The 19,666-nt window shown below is 32.3% G+C and overlaps 2 protein-coding genes across 2 annotated transcripts in view; both read left to right on the forward strand.

Moving 5' to 3' along the window:
* LOC105359781 (aminoacylase-1) overlaps positions 1-8,073 on the forward strand; it is an 8,950-nt gene extending 877 nt beyond the window's left edge. Inside the window, exons 2-5 of the mRNA XM_011496470.1 lie at positions 4,595-4,776; positions 5,504-6,007; positions 7,201-7,491; positions 7,930-8,073. Of these exons, the coding sequence (XP_011494772.1) occupies positions 4,595-4,776; positions 5,504-6,007; positions 7,201-7,491; positions 7,930-8,073 (1,121 nt within the window). The remainder of the gene's footprint in view (positions 1-4,594; positions 4,777-5,503; positions 6,008-7,200; positions 7,492-7,929) is intronic.
* Positions 8,074-10,147: 2,074 nt separating this feature from the next.
* The window catches only part of jumu (Forkhead box protein N4 jumeau), a 31,566-nt gene continuing 22,047 nt past the window's right edge, over positions 10,148-19,666 (forward strand). Inside the window, exon 1 of the mRNA XM_011496471.1 lies at positions 10,148-10,317. The gene's annotated coding sequence lies outside the window, so the exon portion shown is untranslated. The remainder of the gene's footprint in view (positions 10,318-19,666) is intronic.

Genomic DNA, 19,666 nt, shown 5'->3' on the forward strand with positions numbered 1-19,666 from the left:
GGCGGATAATGGGGACGCGAGCTTAGGGTAATGAATCTTTTCTGCCCTACAAAAAAAAAAAACGAAAAAAAAAATGAAAAAGAAGGAAAAAGAAAAAAAAAGTAAAAAGAGGTGGACCAAAGAGGCTCTGGTATCTTCGGACCGGATTAATAGTTGACGAGTAACACGCTCTACTTCTCAGTCACTTTAATACTGGAGTTGGCCAATGCCCCCTCAATAAGCTAATTTGTAATCGGCCAATCTTCCAGCCGAGTTTCTTTATAGTTGTTTCATATAGAACTCAGCAACAGCCGAATCCTCTCGACTTCCTGACGGGCCTTCTCTCGCCGTTCAAAGTCCCAATGAAGGTATGGCCGAAGAATGGGAGCGATTATTACTCATTCACGTGCGCGTTCAGCGCTGCTGATCGCTCGCGTCCTCCACCCTTTGATCGCTCAATTCGCGTCGATAAGAAAGAAATAGATGGTGATGTCGTGCGAGGGAGGTGGGTCGAGGAGTGCGTGCGTGCGTGCGTGCATGCGTGCGTGCATGCGTGCGTGTGATGCGAGCGTGCTGTGTGCGAGGTAGAGAGAGAGAGAGAGAGAGAGAGAGAGAGAGTGTGTGTGTGTGGGTGTGTGTGGGTGTGGGTGTGTGTGTGTGTCTGGGAGAGTGAGCGGTTGAGTGAAAGAGAGGAGAGCGTTATCGCATCGATGCGACGTTACAGCGCTTATTAGCCAAGAAAAAAGAAAATTGTTAAATAAACGTGAGCTATTATTAAAGGGATGTACGGTAAGAAGCTTAACATTAAGAAATGTTGTATCGACCGTGCGACGATAAGCGACTCTAATTTCATAAATAATTTCATTTATCTAAAATACCGAGTTGACGATTATGGACTTCCGTGAAACTTTATAAACAAATTTATATATAAAAAAAAAAAAATTGTACCGAAACAAACAAGTAAGAAATAATTTTTTTTATTTATTTGCTTAAAATTACGTACAAAGGTATAATATTTTGCTTTCAAAGAACAAATGATTTCCAGCGTCGGATAAATTATGTTTTTTAAATTAATCACTTGTCAATTCGTAATCCCTATGATATATGGAGTAGATTCGTATATTGTATTGTTACATACTCACGAGCGCGCGCGCGCCCGGGCGCGTTCACATATGTGTAAATATTTTATATAATCCATTATAAAATTATTGCTGATAATTCAAAATAATAAACAGACATCATCATAAATACATCATCCATTTTGTCCTTAACGCTTATAAAATCTTTATCCGCCTACCTCACTGTATTACAAAATTTTAATTGGTAATTAATGATTCGGTTCAAAGTAAAAGTATATTTACTCTTGTTTATCCACCCATATTTTTCCAATTATGCCCAGAGTTCCTTGAATCAACATTTACTCTAATATAAACATTGCATAAACTATTTTTATGTTGAAATTAAATCTAGAAATTCATTTTTAAAATCTTGAATCAAAAAATAAAAAAACTTATACAAACGTTTAATCTAACGTAAATTTGGCATTCACATTAAAATAAACATTCCAATTTTCGTAATAACGTCCATACAAGCTTTATAAGTATTATAAAATTGTAATTAATCTTGAGTAAAACAACAATATTATAAATATTTTCATAATAGCGTTTATAAGATTATATTAGTCTTGAGATATTCATTTTTAATAACCCATTTATTAACTAAGATTCTGTTTTTGATGAATAGAATAGAAGAAAATAAACCTTTGTAAATGATCTAAATTTCAATTGTAACTAATTAAATCACATTTTTATTTAAATAATAATTTTTATAATATTTTTAATGAATTATTTTTTAATTAGTACTATCTTTTAATAAGGCCCATAGGTTCTACGTACCTAAATATCTTATTTCCTAACTTGTGTCTAGTCAATAACATTTGAAAACATGTCGAGTATGTATATAACATATAGTTATGTGGATATAACTGTTGCGATTCCGCTGACCCTTCTTATATTTATTCGGATTTAACGTCATTTGATAGCAAGACTATCCAAATGACAATTGCGCGCATTTCGTAGAAAATTATATACAATATAAAAGTACATTTATGCATGTCATATTACCTGTAATTTTTTAATAATTTTTTATTTGGATTGAATAAGACGTAAGTCATTTTCGATTGTTAATTTAAAATTAGCATATCTGTTTGTTTGTTTGTTTTTTTTTTATAGAAATTTAATTTTCACTTAAATGTTTGATATGGAAAGTAATATTATATTATAAATATGGTGTATACTCTCAATTTTTACGCTTTAAAATCGTGAAACATGTTTTTAAAACCTTTTTGATTTAATAACATTATCCGATTTTAATTTACGTTTATTCTAGTTATTTATTGATTAGTTCATGAAAATATCATAACTCCTTACGCGTATTCTAGTATTTATTTTTCATTATGAAAATGAAAAATTATAAATAATGTTTTATTTAAATGCTCACAATTACAAGCTTAAATACTGGATGATAAAAATTTTAATTTGTCAAGTTAAAGTTCTGAGCACATGAGACCTTAGTAAAAACTTTACTTAGATCTTAAAAAGCTATCTTTTCTTTTACATTACAAAATAGAACATCTTTTTTCTTAAAAAAAATATATTATTTAACAAAAATTGAACTGATATAATATCCAATATACGTAGCTCGAATTTACAATACATTTACATTGAATTTTATGAAAATACGATTCAAACTATTTAAATAAAATAGTTTTAATTTAATGAAAAAATTGCCAATATAAAGAATATACATTCGAAATACATAGATTTTATTTTATAAAATACAAGTGTAGATAAAAAAGGGGGCTAAATTTAAAATTAAATTTTGACATTAACAGATGTTTTACCGATATTCAATTGTATTAACTAACTAGCTTTGTTAAATTATGAGTGGAATATTACTTTTTATTAAAAATTAAAATGTTGATAAGGTTTTGACATTATTATATAAGGTAAATGCCCAGTATTCTCATTATTTGTACGTAAATTATAATAATTTCAATATTAAGAAGTAAATTTTATTTTGAGATTTTATTACTGAATCGATATCTTAACATTAATATTTAAAGCACAAAAATATTGAAATTATAGATTACTGTTGAATATAATGTAGATGATTACTAAGTTTGCAGAATATTCGAACACAATGAATTTTACAAAATACTTAATTTTAATACTATTTATTTGGAAAAACAGTACAGACTCTATTATTTATTTATGTATTTATTTGAACAATACAGACTCTATTATTGTGTATAAAAATAATTTTTTTTTTTCAAATATATTTTGTATGTTGTTGATAAATCTTGCTAACTGTAAGAGCTTAAAATATTATAACATAACTTTTTTATATTTTAATATAATTGTTATATAGAATAAAAATATTATATTTAAACTCAATTGTATCAATAATAGATTATTTATAGACCTTGAATTTGCTATATTCATAAATTATAAAATTATTTATATAACGACCTCAATACTCTAAAAAGCGATTCTCAAAAACTGTAAATTGCATAAAGTTAACCGTCAAACTTGCTAGGTATGTGTACAACGAATTATTCAATCTAAAAATCTTATTCTAAAAATTGTGCCTGGCAAGTTTGTAAAAATTGTATCCGTTTTATAATTGTGTATGTATACATAATATATATTATTTATTATGTATAATATTTGAATGTATCTTAATATTAATGAAGTCCTAAAATATTATGAGATTCTCTTCGATTTACTTCTTCTAATCTAAATAAATCATTCAAATAACCCATACCTCTTATTTTTCGCTAACTCGCGAAATTTATTGACTGTGTAGATTATCAATTCTAACTGCTCGCAATCGGCAGGAATAATGCTAGAATTTTTTTTGTATCGTTTTATATTGAATCTTACATTTTTACTATCATACCTATGACAAAATAATCACTATTTTTCTTATTTTATATTAGTTTCATTTTTAATATTGACAAGTTTCAATATACAATAAAATTATTTATGAAATTTTTATAACTAAATTTTTTTAAGTTAATAACATCATAATAAAAAATTTTTAAAAATAACAATGATACATTACCCCTTTTCTAATTACTGTCACATGATAAGAATTTTCAAATATAATACTAGGCAATCGTTTTTATAATTATTATAACGTGTTTATTATAAAATTAATTTGAAAAGGATAGCGATTATTTTTAGTAGCCAATTTAGATATCAAATGAAGTATATATTATTATTATTCATTATTAAAAATAATCAATTATAAAACATTAAATCAATTAAATATTATTTTTGTAAAATAAAATGGCTTATTGAAACTCTGTGGTATAAAAAAATATAAATAACTCTCATGATTATACAACATTTTTTATACTATTATAATATCTTAATTAAAAGAAGAAAAATATTCTAATATTCTTTAAAATATTTGGATTTTAATTTTAATACTAGTTAGATGTACATATGAATAATATTCATTTGAATCCTTAAAACATGTTATTTAAATAATCCGTAATAATCAATATATAAAGAAGTAATTATTTTGATGTAAAAATTGTAATTTATAGGTGACTGTGAGAAGTTTCTTAAAAAGTGTGCCAATTCTCTGGAGTTGCCCATAACAGTTTACTATATGAGTGGCGGTTCTACATGCAAAAATCCTATTATTGTTATAACATGGATCGGAACTGACTCGTCTTTGCCATCGATTTGCCTCAACAGTCATATGGATGTTGTTCCAGTTTTTCCCGTAAGTTTTTACATTTATTTGATATAATAAACTAAAATTATATTTATTACTTATTTAAATATTGCAGAAACATTCAGTAAATCTTTCAACTATTTATACTTCAATTTTTATTACCTGCATTTTATTTATATGTTAATACTTGTAAAGTAATTAATCATATTGTTATTTAAAATATTATTTTTATAAAATGATATGGAATTTTCAAATTAACAATCGATATCTAAATTAATTGGTAATGGATAATTTATTTTATTCAAGACATTTATAGAGAGATAATTGCATCTGTACTGGATGTATAATATTGTAATATGCAATTATATCAGTAATTTATAATTTCGATTTTTGAAGATACATTCAAGTATTTTATTTTTTCAATTTTCTATTTTCTAAATCATTTTAATAATTTTTGTTCAATATTTTCTTTTTTTTTTTTTATTATAATTATATATAAATTTTTCATCAATATCAATTGATTGTTGTAATGTCATTGTGAAATCTAATAGAAATCTATCCATATTCTGAAGTATTGCACCATTAATTGATATTATTTAATCTTATTTATAATGTAATAATTTTATGAAATTATATTCATCTTCCATATTAAACAAATGTGTTCTCTTGCAATTACTTTATTAATAATTCATTTTCATTTTAACAATTGAAGAAACTTGTTTAGTTATTTTCTAATATAAAAATTGTGTGTAATTAAAGTAATTAAATTTTATAGGAATATTGGACCCATGATCCATTTGGAGCCGAAATGGATGATAAAGGAAATATTTATGCTCGGGGAAGTCAAGATATGAAATGTGTTGGAATTCAATATTTAGAGGCTATTCGTCGGATGAAATTAAATGGACAAAAATTAAAAAGAACAATTCATATTACTTTTGTACCTGAAGAAGAAGTCGGAGGAATAAATGGAATGAGAGATTTTGTTAAGACAAATGATTTTAAAAATTTGAACATTGGTTTTACCTTAGACGAGGGTGTTACCAGTCCAACAAATAATTATTATTTATTTCATGGTGAAAGGTCTATTTGGCAAATTGAAGTCCATTGTCCTGGAAATGCAGGTCATGCATCTTTATTATTAGATAATACTCCAGGTGAAAAATTGCGAGTTATTATCGACAAATTTATGGACTTTAGAGCAGAACAAAAAGCTAAACTTTCTAATCCGAACAAACAGATAGGAGATGTTACTTCGGTTAATCTAACACAAATTGCAGTATGTATCTTTTAATTATATTAATATAAGTATTATTGGTTTTTCTATTTATTTACAATTAATTAAATTACAGATTATTAGTAATAAAATTATTAGAGTTTATTGAATGTTTATATTAAAAATGTTATTTTATTCATAATATATTATATAATACTTAAAATAATATTCATAACTTGTTATCTTGGAAATATTAAAATTTATTCTATTATTAATAAGAAGAGATATTTAAACTTTTCAGTTTAGATACAATAAAGAAAACGACTGAAACATTTGCAAATATTATTTTTCTATTATAAATGTTTACATTATATATTATTCTGAAAAAGTGGTTTACAATAGATGAGGCAAATTTCTTTTTTTGACAATATTTTAACTATTGTTGTATTGAAATTGATTATAAAATGAATTATAGTATATTAGAATAAAATAAATACACTACAATTTGTTTAGCTTACATAATTAATTTGCATTATACATGCTATACCAAATTATTTACCAATCTTATGTTATAACCATTCATTAGCAGATAAATTAATATACAGTCATTAATAACATATAATGTTTAGTAATTGTTAATTCTCATAACGTTTGAAAAAAAGTTTAAAAATAAATAAGATAAATTTAATGATCTGGTAATTTCATGTTTATAATAATATTTATGGAATAAATATACTTTTCAATTTTACTATTTAAAATAAATATATTAATGTAAATAGCTGTTCATGAGACATTAAATTTTTTGTGCAGTCAAAGTACAAATTATCATAAGAATATTTGTATTTTTAAGTGATAAGATAAATTATAAACATTTATTTTAATATTTCTATTAGTTTATACAAAATTTACTTTTTTATTTTGTTTTTTGTTTGAATAAATATTTTAATTATGAATAAAGATTTTTTCATGGCAATAAAAATCTTTATAAATAATTTCAACCTTCATTTTTATGGTGATTAATTAAAATCTATAATAGATCTATAATATAATTTATAGAAATCATTTTCTATTCATTATATTACTTAGCTTTTAACATATTCTGTTTATATTTACATGTCTGATATTAAAGGATTAAAATGTGTAAGTATATTTAATAATTATGTTTTTCAATAATCTTGTTAAAAATCAATGTGTATAGTAAGTGATTGTTAGTGTAGATTTTTAATAAATAAATAATATTTTCTTTTATATTTCAGGGTGGTGTACAAAATAATGTCATTCCAAGTTCACTCTTCGTAGTTTTTGATATCCGCATAGACACTAATACTGATCATAAAACTTTTGAAGACATGTTGAATAAGTGGTGTGAGGAAGCAGGTGAAGGAATATATATTAAATTTATTCAAAAAGAAAAGTTTGTTGAAGTTACTAAACTAGACGAAACTAATCCATTTTGGTTAGCCATGAAAAAGTCATGCGATAAACAAAATATCAACCTCGAAATTGGTATTTTCCCAGGAGGAACTGACAGTCGCTTCATAAGAGACGTAAGAAAATAATTTATTTTCATTATTTTAATACTATTATTTTTCCTTGATAAATTCATAACTAATGTAATTGCATTGATAGATTGTAGGTACATTAAAAAAATTAATAAATGTATTGGATTATATAATTCTATTATTAATAAGATTTTACTATTCTGTATCACTCAGAGAGTATTTCATTTTTTGTGATAAATTTATTTGTAAAATTAAATACTTTTAAAATAGATTAAACATTAGAATATACTATTAATTATTTAATTAATTGATAAAACTATTTTATCAGATAAAATATATTTTACTTACATAGACATTGTGAAATATTCTTATACCAGATTGTTAAAAAAATTATTTAATTTATATTAAGTAATTATAAAGTACTCTACCCTATTTATATTTATTAATAATATTTCATTGAAATAATAAATGATTTTTTTACAGCTTGGAATTCCAGCCATTGGTTTTTCACCAATAAATAACACAAAAATATTGCTTCATGATCATGATGAATATTTAAACAAGGATGTGTTTCTTCGTGGAATTGAAATATATATGGATATTATTGCTTCAGTAGCTAGTGTTTAGATTTTATCGTTATTTAAAATAGAATATTAAAGGATTCAAGTTTTATATACAACACGAGACCAACTATTATAAAAATAAGTTTTATATTTTAGAAGTTTTATAAAATATTAATAAGCATAATTACAAATGAAGTGCAATATTTTTCTAAATAGCTTATGTACTAAAAATGAAAAAGCAATGAAAGAATAACGCTTGTACATACTGAAGAAGTGTTTGTTAAAGTGTAAAATGAAATTGTGATATTTTTATACATACCAAGTAATTTTTGCAGCAGAATCTGAAAATATGAGTTTTCAAATATTTAGATATATACAGAAAATGATGAAAGTATACATTATATAAGAAATTATTTTCAGTTTATAAATTAGTGGTAAAAAAAAAATAATTATTGTTACAAGTTATAAAAAGTTTAATGCAAGTTTTTTAATTCTGTGATTCTGATGTTTAGTGATTGCGTTACATCCTCTTTGAAAATATTGCAAACATGCCAAAGAAGATATTTTGTTAAATAATGTGATTTTAGCACATCATTTATAAAGTAATGAAAATAGATAAGAATGACAATTTATAGATAAATAAAGTTATTATTAAAGTAATGTGTTGAAGATGTCAGTTTGAAAATAATTATTATCATTGAAATTGTGAATTAAGATAGAAAAAAATGTACATAAATATATATATATGTGTGTGTATATATATATATATATATATTTATATATATATATATATATATATATATGTATGCACACATATTCATATAAAGAAAATATATACATGAAATGAAAAGATGGAAAAGTTTTCTTGACTCCATTGAACTACAGAATTTGGATTATGAATGAAGTCCAGCACATGCTGAAATACATCAGGAAATTTGGCGCAAATATTTACGCTCGGTCTTGCTCGTCGTCAGAGGTTTACCTCGACATTTTCTCTTCGTCTACTGCTACTGGCATACACGTGGCTTCCACGAGTGCGCGCGCCTTCCCGCCATTGTTGCAGCGGCGAAGGGTAAGAAAGGAAAGGAGCGGTGTATGTCGTCCGGAGCGCCGCGGTTCATTCAAACGAGCGTACGGCTCCCCCTCGTCCTCCCTTATAGAATATGGACTCGCCCGTCTTCCAGATCGCTCCTCTCCTACTCCGACCTCGGCAACTCTCTAAAGAGCTAAAGAGCCTTACTCGGATCGACCTTATTGGAATTTATGGTTCGAGAGTGCCCAGAAAAATCGGATGCTCTTTACCGTACGACTTTCCCATCAAAATAATGATGGAATCGGCGCGGATATGGGTCTTCGACTTGTCGCGTCTAACTTGGACTCGTCCGCTCGGAGCCATCAAGTGGGGGTAAGAAAGGTGGTAGGAAGGCATTGTAAGAGTCGGATCCTTGGTTTAAAAGAGTCGCAGCACGAGCTCCGGATGGCGAATTTTGGGAGGTCAGGACTCGACACTCGGTTGGCCGAACCCTTAAGCTGGGAGAAATAAAAATGCCGATGTAAACAGATCGGGCGGAACGAGCATCGTTGCCCTGTCCGTCACTCGACTTAGGGCTTCAAGCCGCTGGTGGGGGCTCCGACCAATGACCGCTGGCGGCAATGCCCACGTGACCGTGGCCGACCAATGGGTTAGCCCGGATTTGAAATCGGTGCGTGGGCTTTGTTCGGGCGGGCGCCGCGAGTGTCGTCGGCCTCGTCGGCGTTTTCAGTTGGCGGCTCTGTGTGTCGGTGGTCGGCGCGCTCTCTCCCCGTGGCCGCTGCTTCTCTACGTGCGTGTGCTTTATCCATCGCGCGCCTTTTCCCCTCATCCGCGCTCTCGCTTTCTCCCTCCTCACCTCTCTCCCACCCTCGGTTGCTCGCGTGCACACGAGCTACTAGAGGCTGTCTCCGTCGCTCTGCTGAGAGCACGCGCACGAAAGAGAGAGGGACGAAGGGAAAGATAAACGAGGTGGTGCGAGCTTGGAGTTCCGTCGTGGTGTGGATGGTGCGGAAGGTGTCGCCGTTATCGTTTTCGTCGTCGTCGTCGTCGTCGTCGTCGTCGTCGTCGTCGTCGTCGTCGCCGTTGCTGTTGCCGTTGCCGAAGTTTATAAGACGCGCTGCTGGAGCAACTACCGACGAGGCCGGTGGCGTCCTCGAAAAGGCGCGGTTGAGGCGATGTGCAGCTCTGTGCCTCGAGCACAACAACATTTATGTGTGAAAGTGGCGAGCACCCGCCAGGACGACTGAAGCACTCGCGCCGATTGTCTCAGACACGGTATGTTCCTCTCTTTTTCTTATTTTATGTCTGCTGACTGTTTGTTGTGCTCTCTCTCTCCTTTCATTCTCTTTCTTTCTTTCTTTCTTTGAGCTAGTGTATGCCTACGTCCGTGTGGGCGGATGAGTAGGTAGATAGATAGATAGATAAAGTCGGTAGTTAGTTGGATAGGTAGGTAGGTACATACGTAAATGTGCGCGCGTAGCGTAAAGCCGATTTTTTTTTTGTGCCTATGGCTCGAGCATTGTTTATTATTGTCGGTGTTGCTTGCTATTATCAACATCTTTTCTTCTGTCCTACCCCTCTTCTGGCAACTGTAAGCATTACACTCACATAAAGAGTCATTGCTCGATTCTTTTAAACCTTCCTCCAATAGGGCTGACTGACGGCAGTCTTTTCTACGCAGTTTTTGCCATTTTTCTTCCTCAATTTGCGGCTTCTCTTTCTCTAACTCTTATCCCGCGATATTCCAACGAGCGGACGATGAGGATGAAAAGGTGGAGGTGGAGAGTGCCAGATACGAGCGCACTCTCGAGATTTTAGGCGGGAACGCCGTGAAATGTTCTCGGGTGTGGGTATTTCGTCCAATTATGCATGTATTGTATCGGTTGATGGTGATATACATATGTGTTGCGTACCTATTCAAGTCCTGCGAAAATAGAGGATTTGCGCGCGCGTGTGTGTGTGTGTGTGCGTAAAAATTGATGATCGTACTACAGTGATTGAAATTCGGTAGCACGCGCTCGCTAACTAAAAATTCTTCGGAAAAACAAACGCTTTAATATTCTGGAGGAATTTTTGTAGTCCGGTCTTGTTGAACGATTATTAATGATTAATCGATGAGATATTACTACTGTTTGAAAGCATCTAAAAATGAGTAAAAATACCAATTATGCATTTAAAAAACTGTGCGGAAATGTCATTTAATTATAGGATGAATCCTGCCTAAGCGCTTATTTTTAACCTTTCTTGCGTTTAGTTTGTTTATTATTGTTGAATATTCTTTGCGCCCGCGCACCGTGGACCTTCGGTCGATTACCCTGCCTCCAACAATTTTCGCTCTTTCTCTCTCCTTGACTACCTACCTACCTACCTACCTACCTACCTACCTACCTACCTACCTACCTACCTACCTACCTACCTACCTACCTACCTATCTATCTATCTATCTATCTATCTATCCATCCATCTGTGTATATATATGTCTGTCTCATTCGATTTCAGCATACTTCGTTAAAAAATTGACCTTATACCGTCTCACTAGAAATTTCGAATAATCATTTTAATAGTATAATAATACTTTTTTTTATACGCACTTTTAAGTTTCATTCTCTGTATTAAATATTAAAGATTTTTTCTATTATTTATGTGAAGCTAATAAGTTTGTGCAACGTGCCCATTTCCATGAAAAGCTTCTACTCCAACGGTACTCAATCGATTTCGAAGTCCAATGACTTAATTATTCATTCTACTAATTCTCCCATAAATATGAAGTTAATCTTTCTTATACCTTATTGTGGTATATCTTTTATTTTTCTGGCAAAAATTTACCTCGTATTGTTAATAACGGTCGGCAATTAGTACACAGTAGCAGTCCGAACAGTAAGAAAAATAATGTTTAGTTAATAATTATGATTATTTATGTTAAATAAAAATAAAAAAATGAACCAAGGGAAAGTCCATGTGGGGGCCGCACCCTTTTCTTGCCTCCTTGCGGAAAATTCATCGAAATGCGATAGATAGATATGGATAGAAGGCATCCAATGGAAAAAAAAATAGACTCAGCTAGCCGGCCGTGTCCACCACGAACAGTACACGGGATTGGGAGGGGCGTAGAAAGGGAGACTCCAGTTGCCGTTCCGTGTTTGTGAGCCCCCTTTTGGTCGAGTCTGCATTATACTCTCTCTCTCTCTCTCTCTCTCTCTCTTTCACTCACTCCCCCCACCCCATACAGTCGCTCGCCGAGTTCTTCGCAGTAGCGGCGGTAAAAGTTTTGACCGTGGGAACTTTCTGGGAACTCTAGCCCCTTGCCATATGCCCGACTACGCCGCACAGCGCAGGAAATAAGTCGCCGAAGTAGCAAAGCAGCTCATCGAGAGACAGGGAAATTCGTCGATGCTCCGATTATCGGCAACCCCCTAGCAATAATATATTTATTTATAATGCTAGGGGGAATAATATTGGTACTCGTGGTATCGCGTCTGGCGTGCTCAACTCCTATTCCATCCAACGGCGGCGATAGAATATTACACTTGGAGGTTAGCAAGCGGCGAACGTCATTAATCTCTCCAAAATTTTCAAACAAATTTTTAACGAGCTTTATGCCGCCACATAATGCCGAGTGGTATCTTCTTCGTCCATATCTTCCCATATTCCTATCGATCTGACTAATTGGCCAAAGTCCATTGACATTTACGCGAATAAATGAATTGTAGTATTGATGAGTTTGAGGAAGCGAGCCAGCCCCAATCTGTTCCCGCCTATCTACCTCCAATATACGGTACACGTTATCTTCTAAACAAACTACAGTTGAAAAAGGATGTACGCGTGAATAATTAAGTGCGAATAAAAGCGAATCGATCTTAGCAGGCGATAGGAACTTTTCGCACAAGGAGCGGCGGTACTTCGCGTTATATCAGTGCCTCGGTCTCGGTTGCAAGCACCGAGCTCGAGCACCGTGAAAGTATAGCACGATTATGAGGCGTTCGCAAGTTGATCTTACGTACATAAAGTGGCGAAAAGACAAGACCACGCGAGTTCGAAATAATTTGTGCGTATCTGTCGAATAGTGGGGCTCGTTGCCGCGATGGCGACAGTCGGCTGAGGGAGGGGACAGAGCAAAAGCAGAAGCCGGCCTCGATTGCCCGGAGCCTCGGATTTTGTCTGCTCTTTAAACGCTTTCAAGGGCATGGTCGTCTCGCCTAGGCTAGCTTAGTCTTGTCTCGCCTCTCAACTTTTCGTCGTTGGCTTTGTCGTTGTGCTCCGCGGCGGCGGCGGCGGCGATGCCGCCGCTTTTCATCACCCTGATGGTCGCGCGCATGCGTCGCCCCCTCCCCCACCCAATTCTCGCAGAGCGCACCCCTGTAACGCCCCTTGTGCTAAAATCCACCGAGCCACCCCTTGTACCCTTCATCAGCCATGACGAAGTTTTTCTTTTATTTGCAACACCCTAGTCCGAGAGAAGGAAATGCAGGTCGATAGCGTAAGCCGGCGATCCACGACTTACAGATATCGTCGTTTATTTTCCTAAAATTATGTATTATTAATTGTGGCAGGGATAATATGGATTTTTAATATTTAGCGGTGTTCTATACTGCGTGTAATTCATCTAATATGGAAGAACGAAAAACTTATGAAATATTAATATTGTTGGATTAAGAAAGAGAATAATACCATTTACGCGTATTATATTACAATAACGAATGATATTTTGTTTTTAGCTCTTCGATCCATGCAAAATTACTATCAAATGCTCTACTTTTTATTATTGAAATTATGATTAATGAAAAATTAAATACATTGGTGGTGGATTGTGTTTGCAACCTTTTTTTTTTCATTTTAATCTTAAAAATATTATCGTGCGTCACTTACCTTCGTAAATCACAAACTTGCAACGAAATAGTGACATGGAAGAGAGTGAAAAAGGAGAGAGCAGCAATCATTTGCATGAATAAAGGGTAATGTCGTGGTGTGCAAGTCGTCATCTTTCTGGGAAGAATATTGGTTCATTATTTTCTTACTCTTATTCTGAACTCCGTACGTTGTCGTTGCTTATTAACGTGTAACCACGAAATCCAACAATTCATATTAAAAATCGGCTCTTAATGTCACTCGCCATCTTTCTCTATCTAAATTGATGTTCACGCTTTCATGGGTGGGACTTTGATAGTATGCACAACTCGGACAAAGTCCCAAAATAGTGTCTTTCCCCATTATTTTTTTGTAAACAAATTTTTTATAATTTTGTACAGTATTGGAACGGGAAAGGTGTGTGCATGTTTTTTTATTTTGAAATGTGTGTATTGAAATTCGTAGAAACCTTTGTTCAAATAAAACCCGTGACAAGTGATTGCACGATATGCTTCACCAATGTAGATTATTATTGTTGTTGTTGTTGTTGTATTGTTATTACTGATATGAGTAATTATTGTGATTTAAGTACTGTTAAGTTATAGGAATTAAACAGTTGAGTACGATTAAATTCTACATAATACCTGTAGTATATGTTTGAAAACTCCAAAATAATCATTGATTATAAATATTATTATTTGTTTAATATGTAACAAATAAGTACGTCCCATTTCTAATTCTACTTCTCTTATTAATAATCAGTAACTGCATGAGATTTATTTCTTCAATTTATTATCTTACCAACTATAATACTATCCTTTTTTCGTCTATGTGTGCACATACATTAGTTTAAAAATGTGATTGCTTAAAAATAATTGAATTGTATAAACTGTAGAATGCAAGGGAAAGATTAGGTAATATATGGTGCACATGTGGGTATTGCTTCGATCATTGCAAGGAGAAGTAGAGAAAGATTTTGCGATACTTAATTAAGTATGTAGTATACTTATTAAACTCAATAAGTATAAGCACGGGTTAACAATACATTATTATTTTAAGCAATGTCCATTGTGTGGCTATATACCCAATAAATTGGTAGGCGAATCTACTTTCGTTAAAATATTCTTTTAACAATTATTCTTTTATCAGAGTTTATATATTGTCACATTGGGTTGAGAAACAAATTTTTATCGATTTACGTAGCTTGCATTTCCCAGAAAACGCTTATGCTATTGTCGTTTTTATGCACATTGGAACAGAGAAAAATTTATAAAAGGAGTAAATTACACTTTTTTGTAGAGTAAGAGTAGTGTTTATATGAATATTAAAAAAATCATTTCCGTTATTTGAATTGTATTTCCGAGTTTATTGCCATTGGAAATATTAAATTGGGAGTGTTTACGGGAATCGTTTTGAATTAAAACGAATATTAAATTTCCAAAGTTGGAAGTAAATGCTAATGTAAGGCGATAAAACGAGAGGTGAGCGAGAGATGAGTATAGAATAAACAGGTCTGTATTGATAAGGCAGTCCATGGCGCGACACCATCATTCAATACTCTGCATCATGCTCCGACTTATGAAAAATAAGAAATGAAGCGTATTAGGTATTGTATGGCATAGTAGAACTGACATAACGGGGATGCGTAGTGGCACTTTGGAAGCTTTTTTTTTTTCAAAGAAAAAAAACAATTTTTATGGAATAGTGAGCGATTATGAGAAGCAAATATTGGATTTGGCGAGCAATACGCAAAAGGTCGATAATAAAGCGGAGATGGGAAATTCGTCTTTAACAAGGTTCTCGGATATTCGAAGAATATTATGGAGAAAAAGCTGAGTTTAGCTGATCGGCTGACAACTAAATCGATGATCAAGGAAAATTGACGGCTCGAGAGGTCGCCGGCCGAGCGATCGATCCCCGGTTTTCTCTCCGGGGGTGCCGAGCTGCGGGGAGGCTGTGTAGCGCGGGCGACGGCCTCCGGGTCCGGGCGAGGCGCGCCCCGATCGATACTCGACCAAACGGCGCAAGGACGAGGGGCGAGAGATGGAGTAAAAGCGCCATGGTACGTCGGTCCATGGCCGTGGCTCGAGTGGCAGTCGAAGGGGAGAACGAAGGAAACGCCCCGCGTACCAGCGCTCCCGTCGCTTTCCCTCCTATTTTATACCGCTCCAGACCTTTAACTTCTCTTTATTTATGGACGATTCTATTTCTCGCGAGAGGTGTGTGTGCGTGCGTACGTCCGTCCGTGCCTGAGCCTGCATCTGTGTCTGTATCCTTATCCGCTTGAAGCCATGGTAAATAAGTACTACTTTTCGTAGTTTAAGTCTCTTCGTACCTCTGCATTGGGCAAAGATTATTTTGTAAATTCATCTACCGTTTAATAAGCAAGCATTGGTTAATATTACAGCGACTACAGAATATACGGCTAGAGACAAATATTCTCGTAGCGAACGTCCATAAATTTTCACTTATTATTACTTATTTAAAGTGATTCTAGAAAATCAATATCTAAGCAATAACCCGAAATAGCGTTCCTAACTTGCACTCTAAAAAGGTGATTCAAGTTTTTAAAATTTCCAAAATGCTTATGAATTTCTAAATTGCAATAGACAATAAATATTTTAATTACATTGTATTGGTTCGGGTGTAATGTGAATAATTTGTAAATATTTGAAAAAACATTCATAAGTCTTAGAAGAAAATGTGAAATATATATTAATTTTTATTAAGTTTAGTAATTATAATAGTTATGTAAATGTTGATATAATTACATTTATACTTAAAATTTTAATATCTAATCTATTCGTAGAAGAAAAAAAAACCGAATATAACAAATGAGATACAAATTTTAAAAGCATGATATTTTCGAAAAACCAATTGAAATATAGTTTGTTTTGCTAAAACTACAGTCGACGCTAGTCAATTGCTAACACGTGATATACGCATAAGTTAATCTAGGAAGTTGAGAATATTTTCTTTGTGAAATTTAAGAATTTTGTTGATTTTGTTGATTTTTTTTTTTCATTTTTATTTTGTCTACTAATAATATTACGTTTATTAATTTAATTGTAGTTGTAATTTTTATCGCTCAATTAGTCGACATTAACGCAGGGAAATAAATATAGGGTGGCTCACTAGAAGGTTTTTGCTTACCAATTATGATTCTCAAAATCTTTCTATAAGATTCCGAACTACAAGATTTTCGACAGATAATATTGAAGAGATAGATGGTTTCTCTATTTCTCTTTGCTGCTGCGCACTCCTACACAGACATTCTTCAAACGTTTGATGAATCCCAAGTCGTAAAGTTTTCTACCTGTTCAAACTCTCCAGAACTTTCCTCCACCATTTTTCTATGAAAATCTTTTCTTTGAAAAGTAATCGTTTCTCATATGCTAGCTCATTATAATTTATAATTATTAATTGTGCTAGGGCAATATAATTATTAATAATATAATAATTATTATTAAAAAAATTTTTTCTTAATAAATTTATGAAATTCAATTCATTTACATATTATTTTATTATGCATATTGATTATAATTGAGAAACTTGAATGAAACTGTGTTCGTGTATGATGTTTACAGAACTTGATAAAGAAAAGTGTGTAAGACTCGTGCAACGCAAGAGTTGAAAACACATTGTCTCAGTTCGACGCCTTGGCTTACGTACTTGGCAATAATAAATACCATGAAAATTGTAACTTTCATTGGGCCTCTCATCTTACTGCACATTTTTCACTTGGAAGAAAATTTCGTAACTTCGTATTTACACGAATAGCTACCTCATATTTAGAATATGAGCACACACGTGCACCAATATAATACTCTTTCTCATATACATATTCATTGACAAGTATGTATATGTATAAAAGAACTTGGTATAAGTATATGTATTGCAATTAATCAGCATACGATTAGCTTATTTATGATTAAATTAATCTTTTTTTCTTGACGCCATGCCGTCTGAGAGTATTGAAAATTATCATGACTTATTTATGTAAGTTATAGATATAGACTCAACTAAAGGCTTAGTTGAAATATCTTTATTGTTAATATTGATAAAGTATTTAGATTCTGTATTCAAATACGTTTAAAATATCTGAATACTGAGCAATTTTTATAAAGCCTTAAGCAAAAAATATTATGTATAATCATTTCCCTAAAGTTCACTTGCACATGTTAAAATAAATGTAAAATGCAGGTAGCCAGCTCTCTTATTTGTTTCTGTGTAAAATGATTCATCGTTTGATAGCCTTTATCATAATATATTTTAATATACTCTATATACTATATATATACTATAGTAGCCTATAGTTCAATGTTTCAAACAAATAATAAGTATTAAAATCCCTAAAAATGCATAGTTTGTTAAATTAATCAATATTTTTATGTGAATTAAGAAAATCATTTTTTTTAATCATAGCAAGGATTAATAAGCATCGATTAATGTATGATGAACTGTTCGTGTATGTATTTGCGTATTATTTATTATTTTTATTTTGTTTAAGGATAATGTGGAGATAAATTTTGAGAAAGATTGTTATTAATTCGAGGAACATTAATACCCATCATTATAAATAGTGTTTGTGGTAAAATTAATATAAAGTAATCGTATTAAATATAGTTTAATTTATATTTTACCATAAAATCCAGGGCATTTTTCAGAATTAGGCAATTAGATCTTAATGTGCTTCAGGTATTGTTAAATTAATTGTAAGCCAATCAATAGCCGTATAAGAGGAAATGTAATTAAGAATATTAAGCATATGATGTAAAATGAAGTTTGAAATGATGAAACATTAGGTTGGTTAAATTGTAATAACTGGACGAGTCTGTTCCAGTCCGCCAAGATTAGAGAAATTTTCACATCGTCGAAAAAGCGTTTGACTGTAATGAGCGGATCGTTAAAAAGCTTCGTTAGAAGCCAGAGAAGCTCGCGGTATTGTGAAAGTACGGCTCGGCGTGTGATAATGCGATAAAATTATGCTATAACGAAGAACGGTACGAGTTACTACGGGGTTGAACCCGGTCAAGTAAAGTCGGATGAGAAATTGGATCGCAAAGCGAGGGTAAGAAGGCGTCGCCTGTGTACTATAGAGGGGCAGGGCCATTCGCTCTCTCTCTCTCTCTCTCTCTCTCTCTCTCTCTCTCTCTCTCTCTCTTTCACTCGCATTGCCAGCGGTAATAGGGTCAACGGCTCTTTAGCAAACGAGGCGAAATTGGCATTTGCCGAGCGTTGGCCGCTCGCTTCCTTTTCGCGCTTGCGAATCCATCTGTTGGCACATCTATTAGTAATATCGGGCAGCATGTTTCCTTGTTCGCCGGCTGCGACCATTGAACGGAACCATCGAAGAGACCGATGATTGCCGATTAACCGCTTTATATTACTTCTCTATCTTTTTTTTTTTTTTTTTTTTTTTAACCTTAACAGGCTAAGTTTCTAAAAGAGTAAAATTATACTTCGTTGTGTGGCAAAAGCTTTTGCGATTCTACATGTATCTCATGGATTCGATAGTATACAATATTATTTCTCATTAAAGCTTGCTTGATTTTCAAAATCATTTTTATTGCACTTTGAATACTGCCCAACCATGTATAATGAAGTTCAAGTCTGCGGATGACAATTTGAATAACTTGCATTTTATAATGATATGAGGTAACGTAGATATAATTTTTAAAATGTATATTTCAAATTCTTTGCGCTCAATTACCTCTAATTATTCGGTATTATATATTAGCCGTATCTATATTTGATTGCCAATCATAATCTAAAAGGC

Source organism: Ceratosolen solmsi, unplaced genomic scaffold, assembly GCF_000503995.2.
Source record: "Ceratosolen solmsi marchali unplaced genomic scaffold, CerSol_1.0 scaffold29, whole genome shotgun sequence".
NCBI lineage: Eukaryota > Metazoa > Arthropoda > Insecta > Hymenoptera > Agaonidae > Ceratosolen > Ceratosolen solmsi.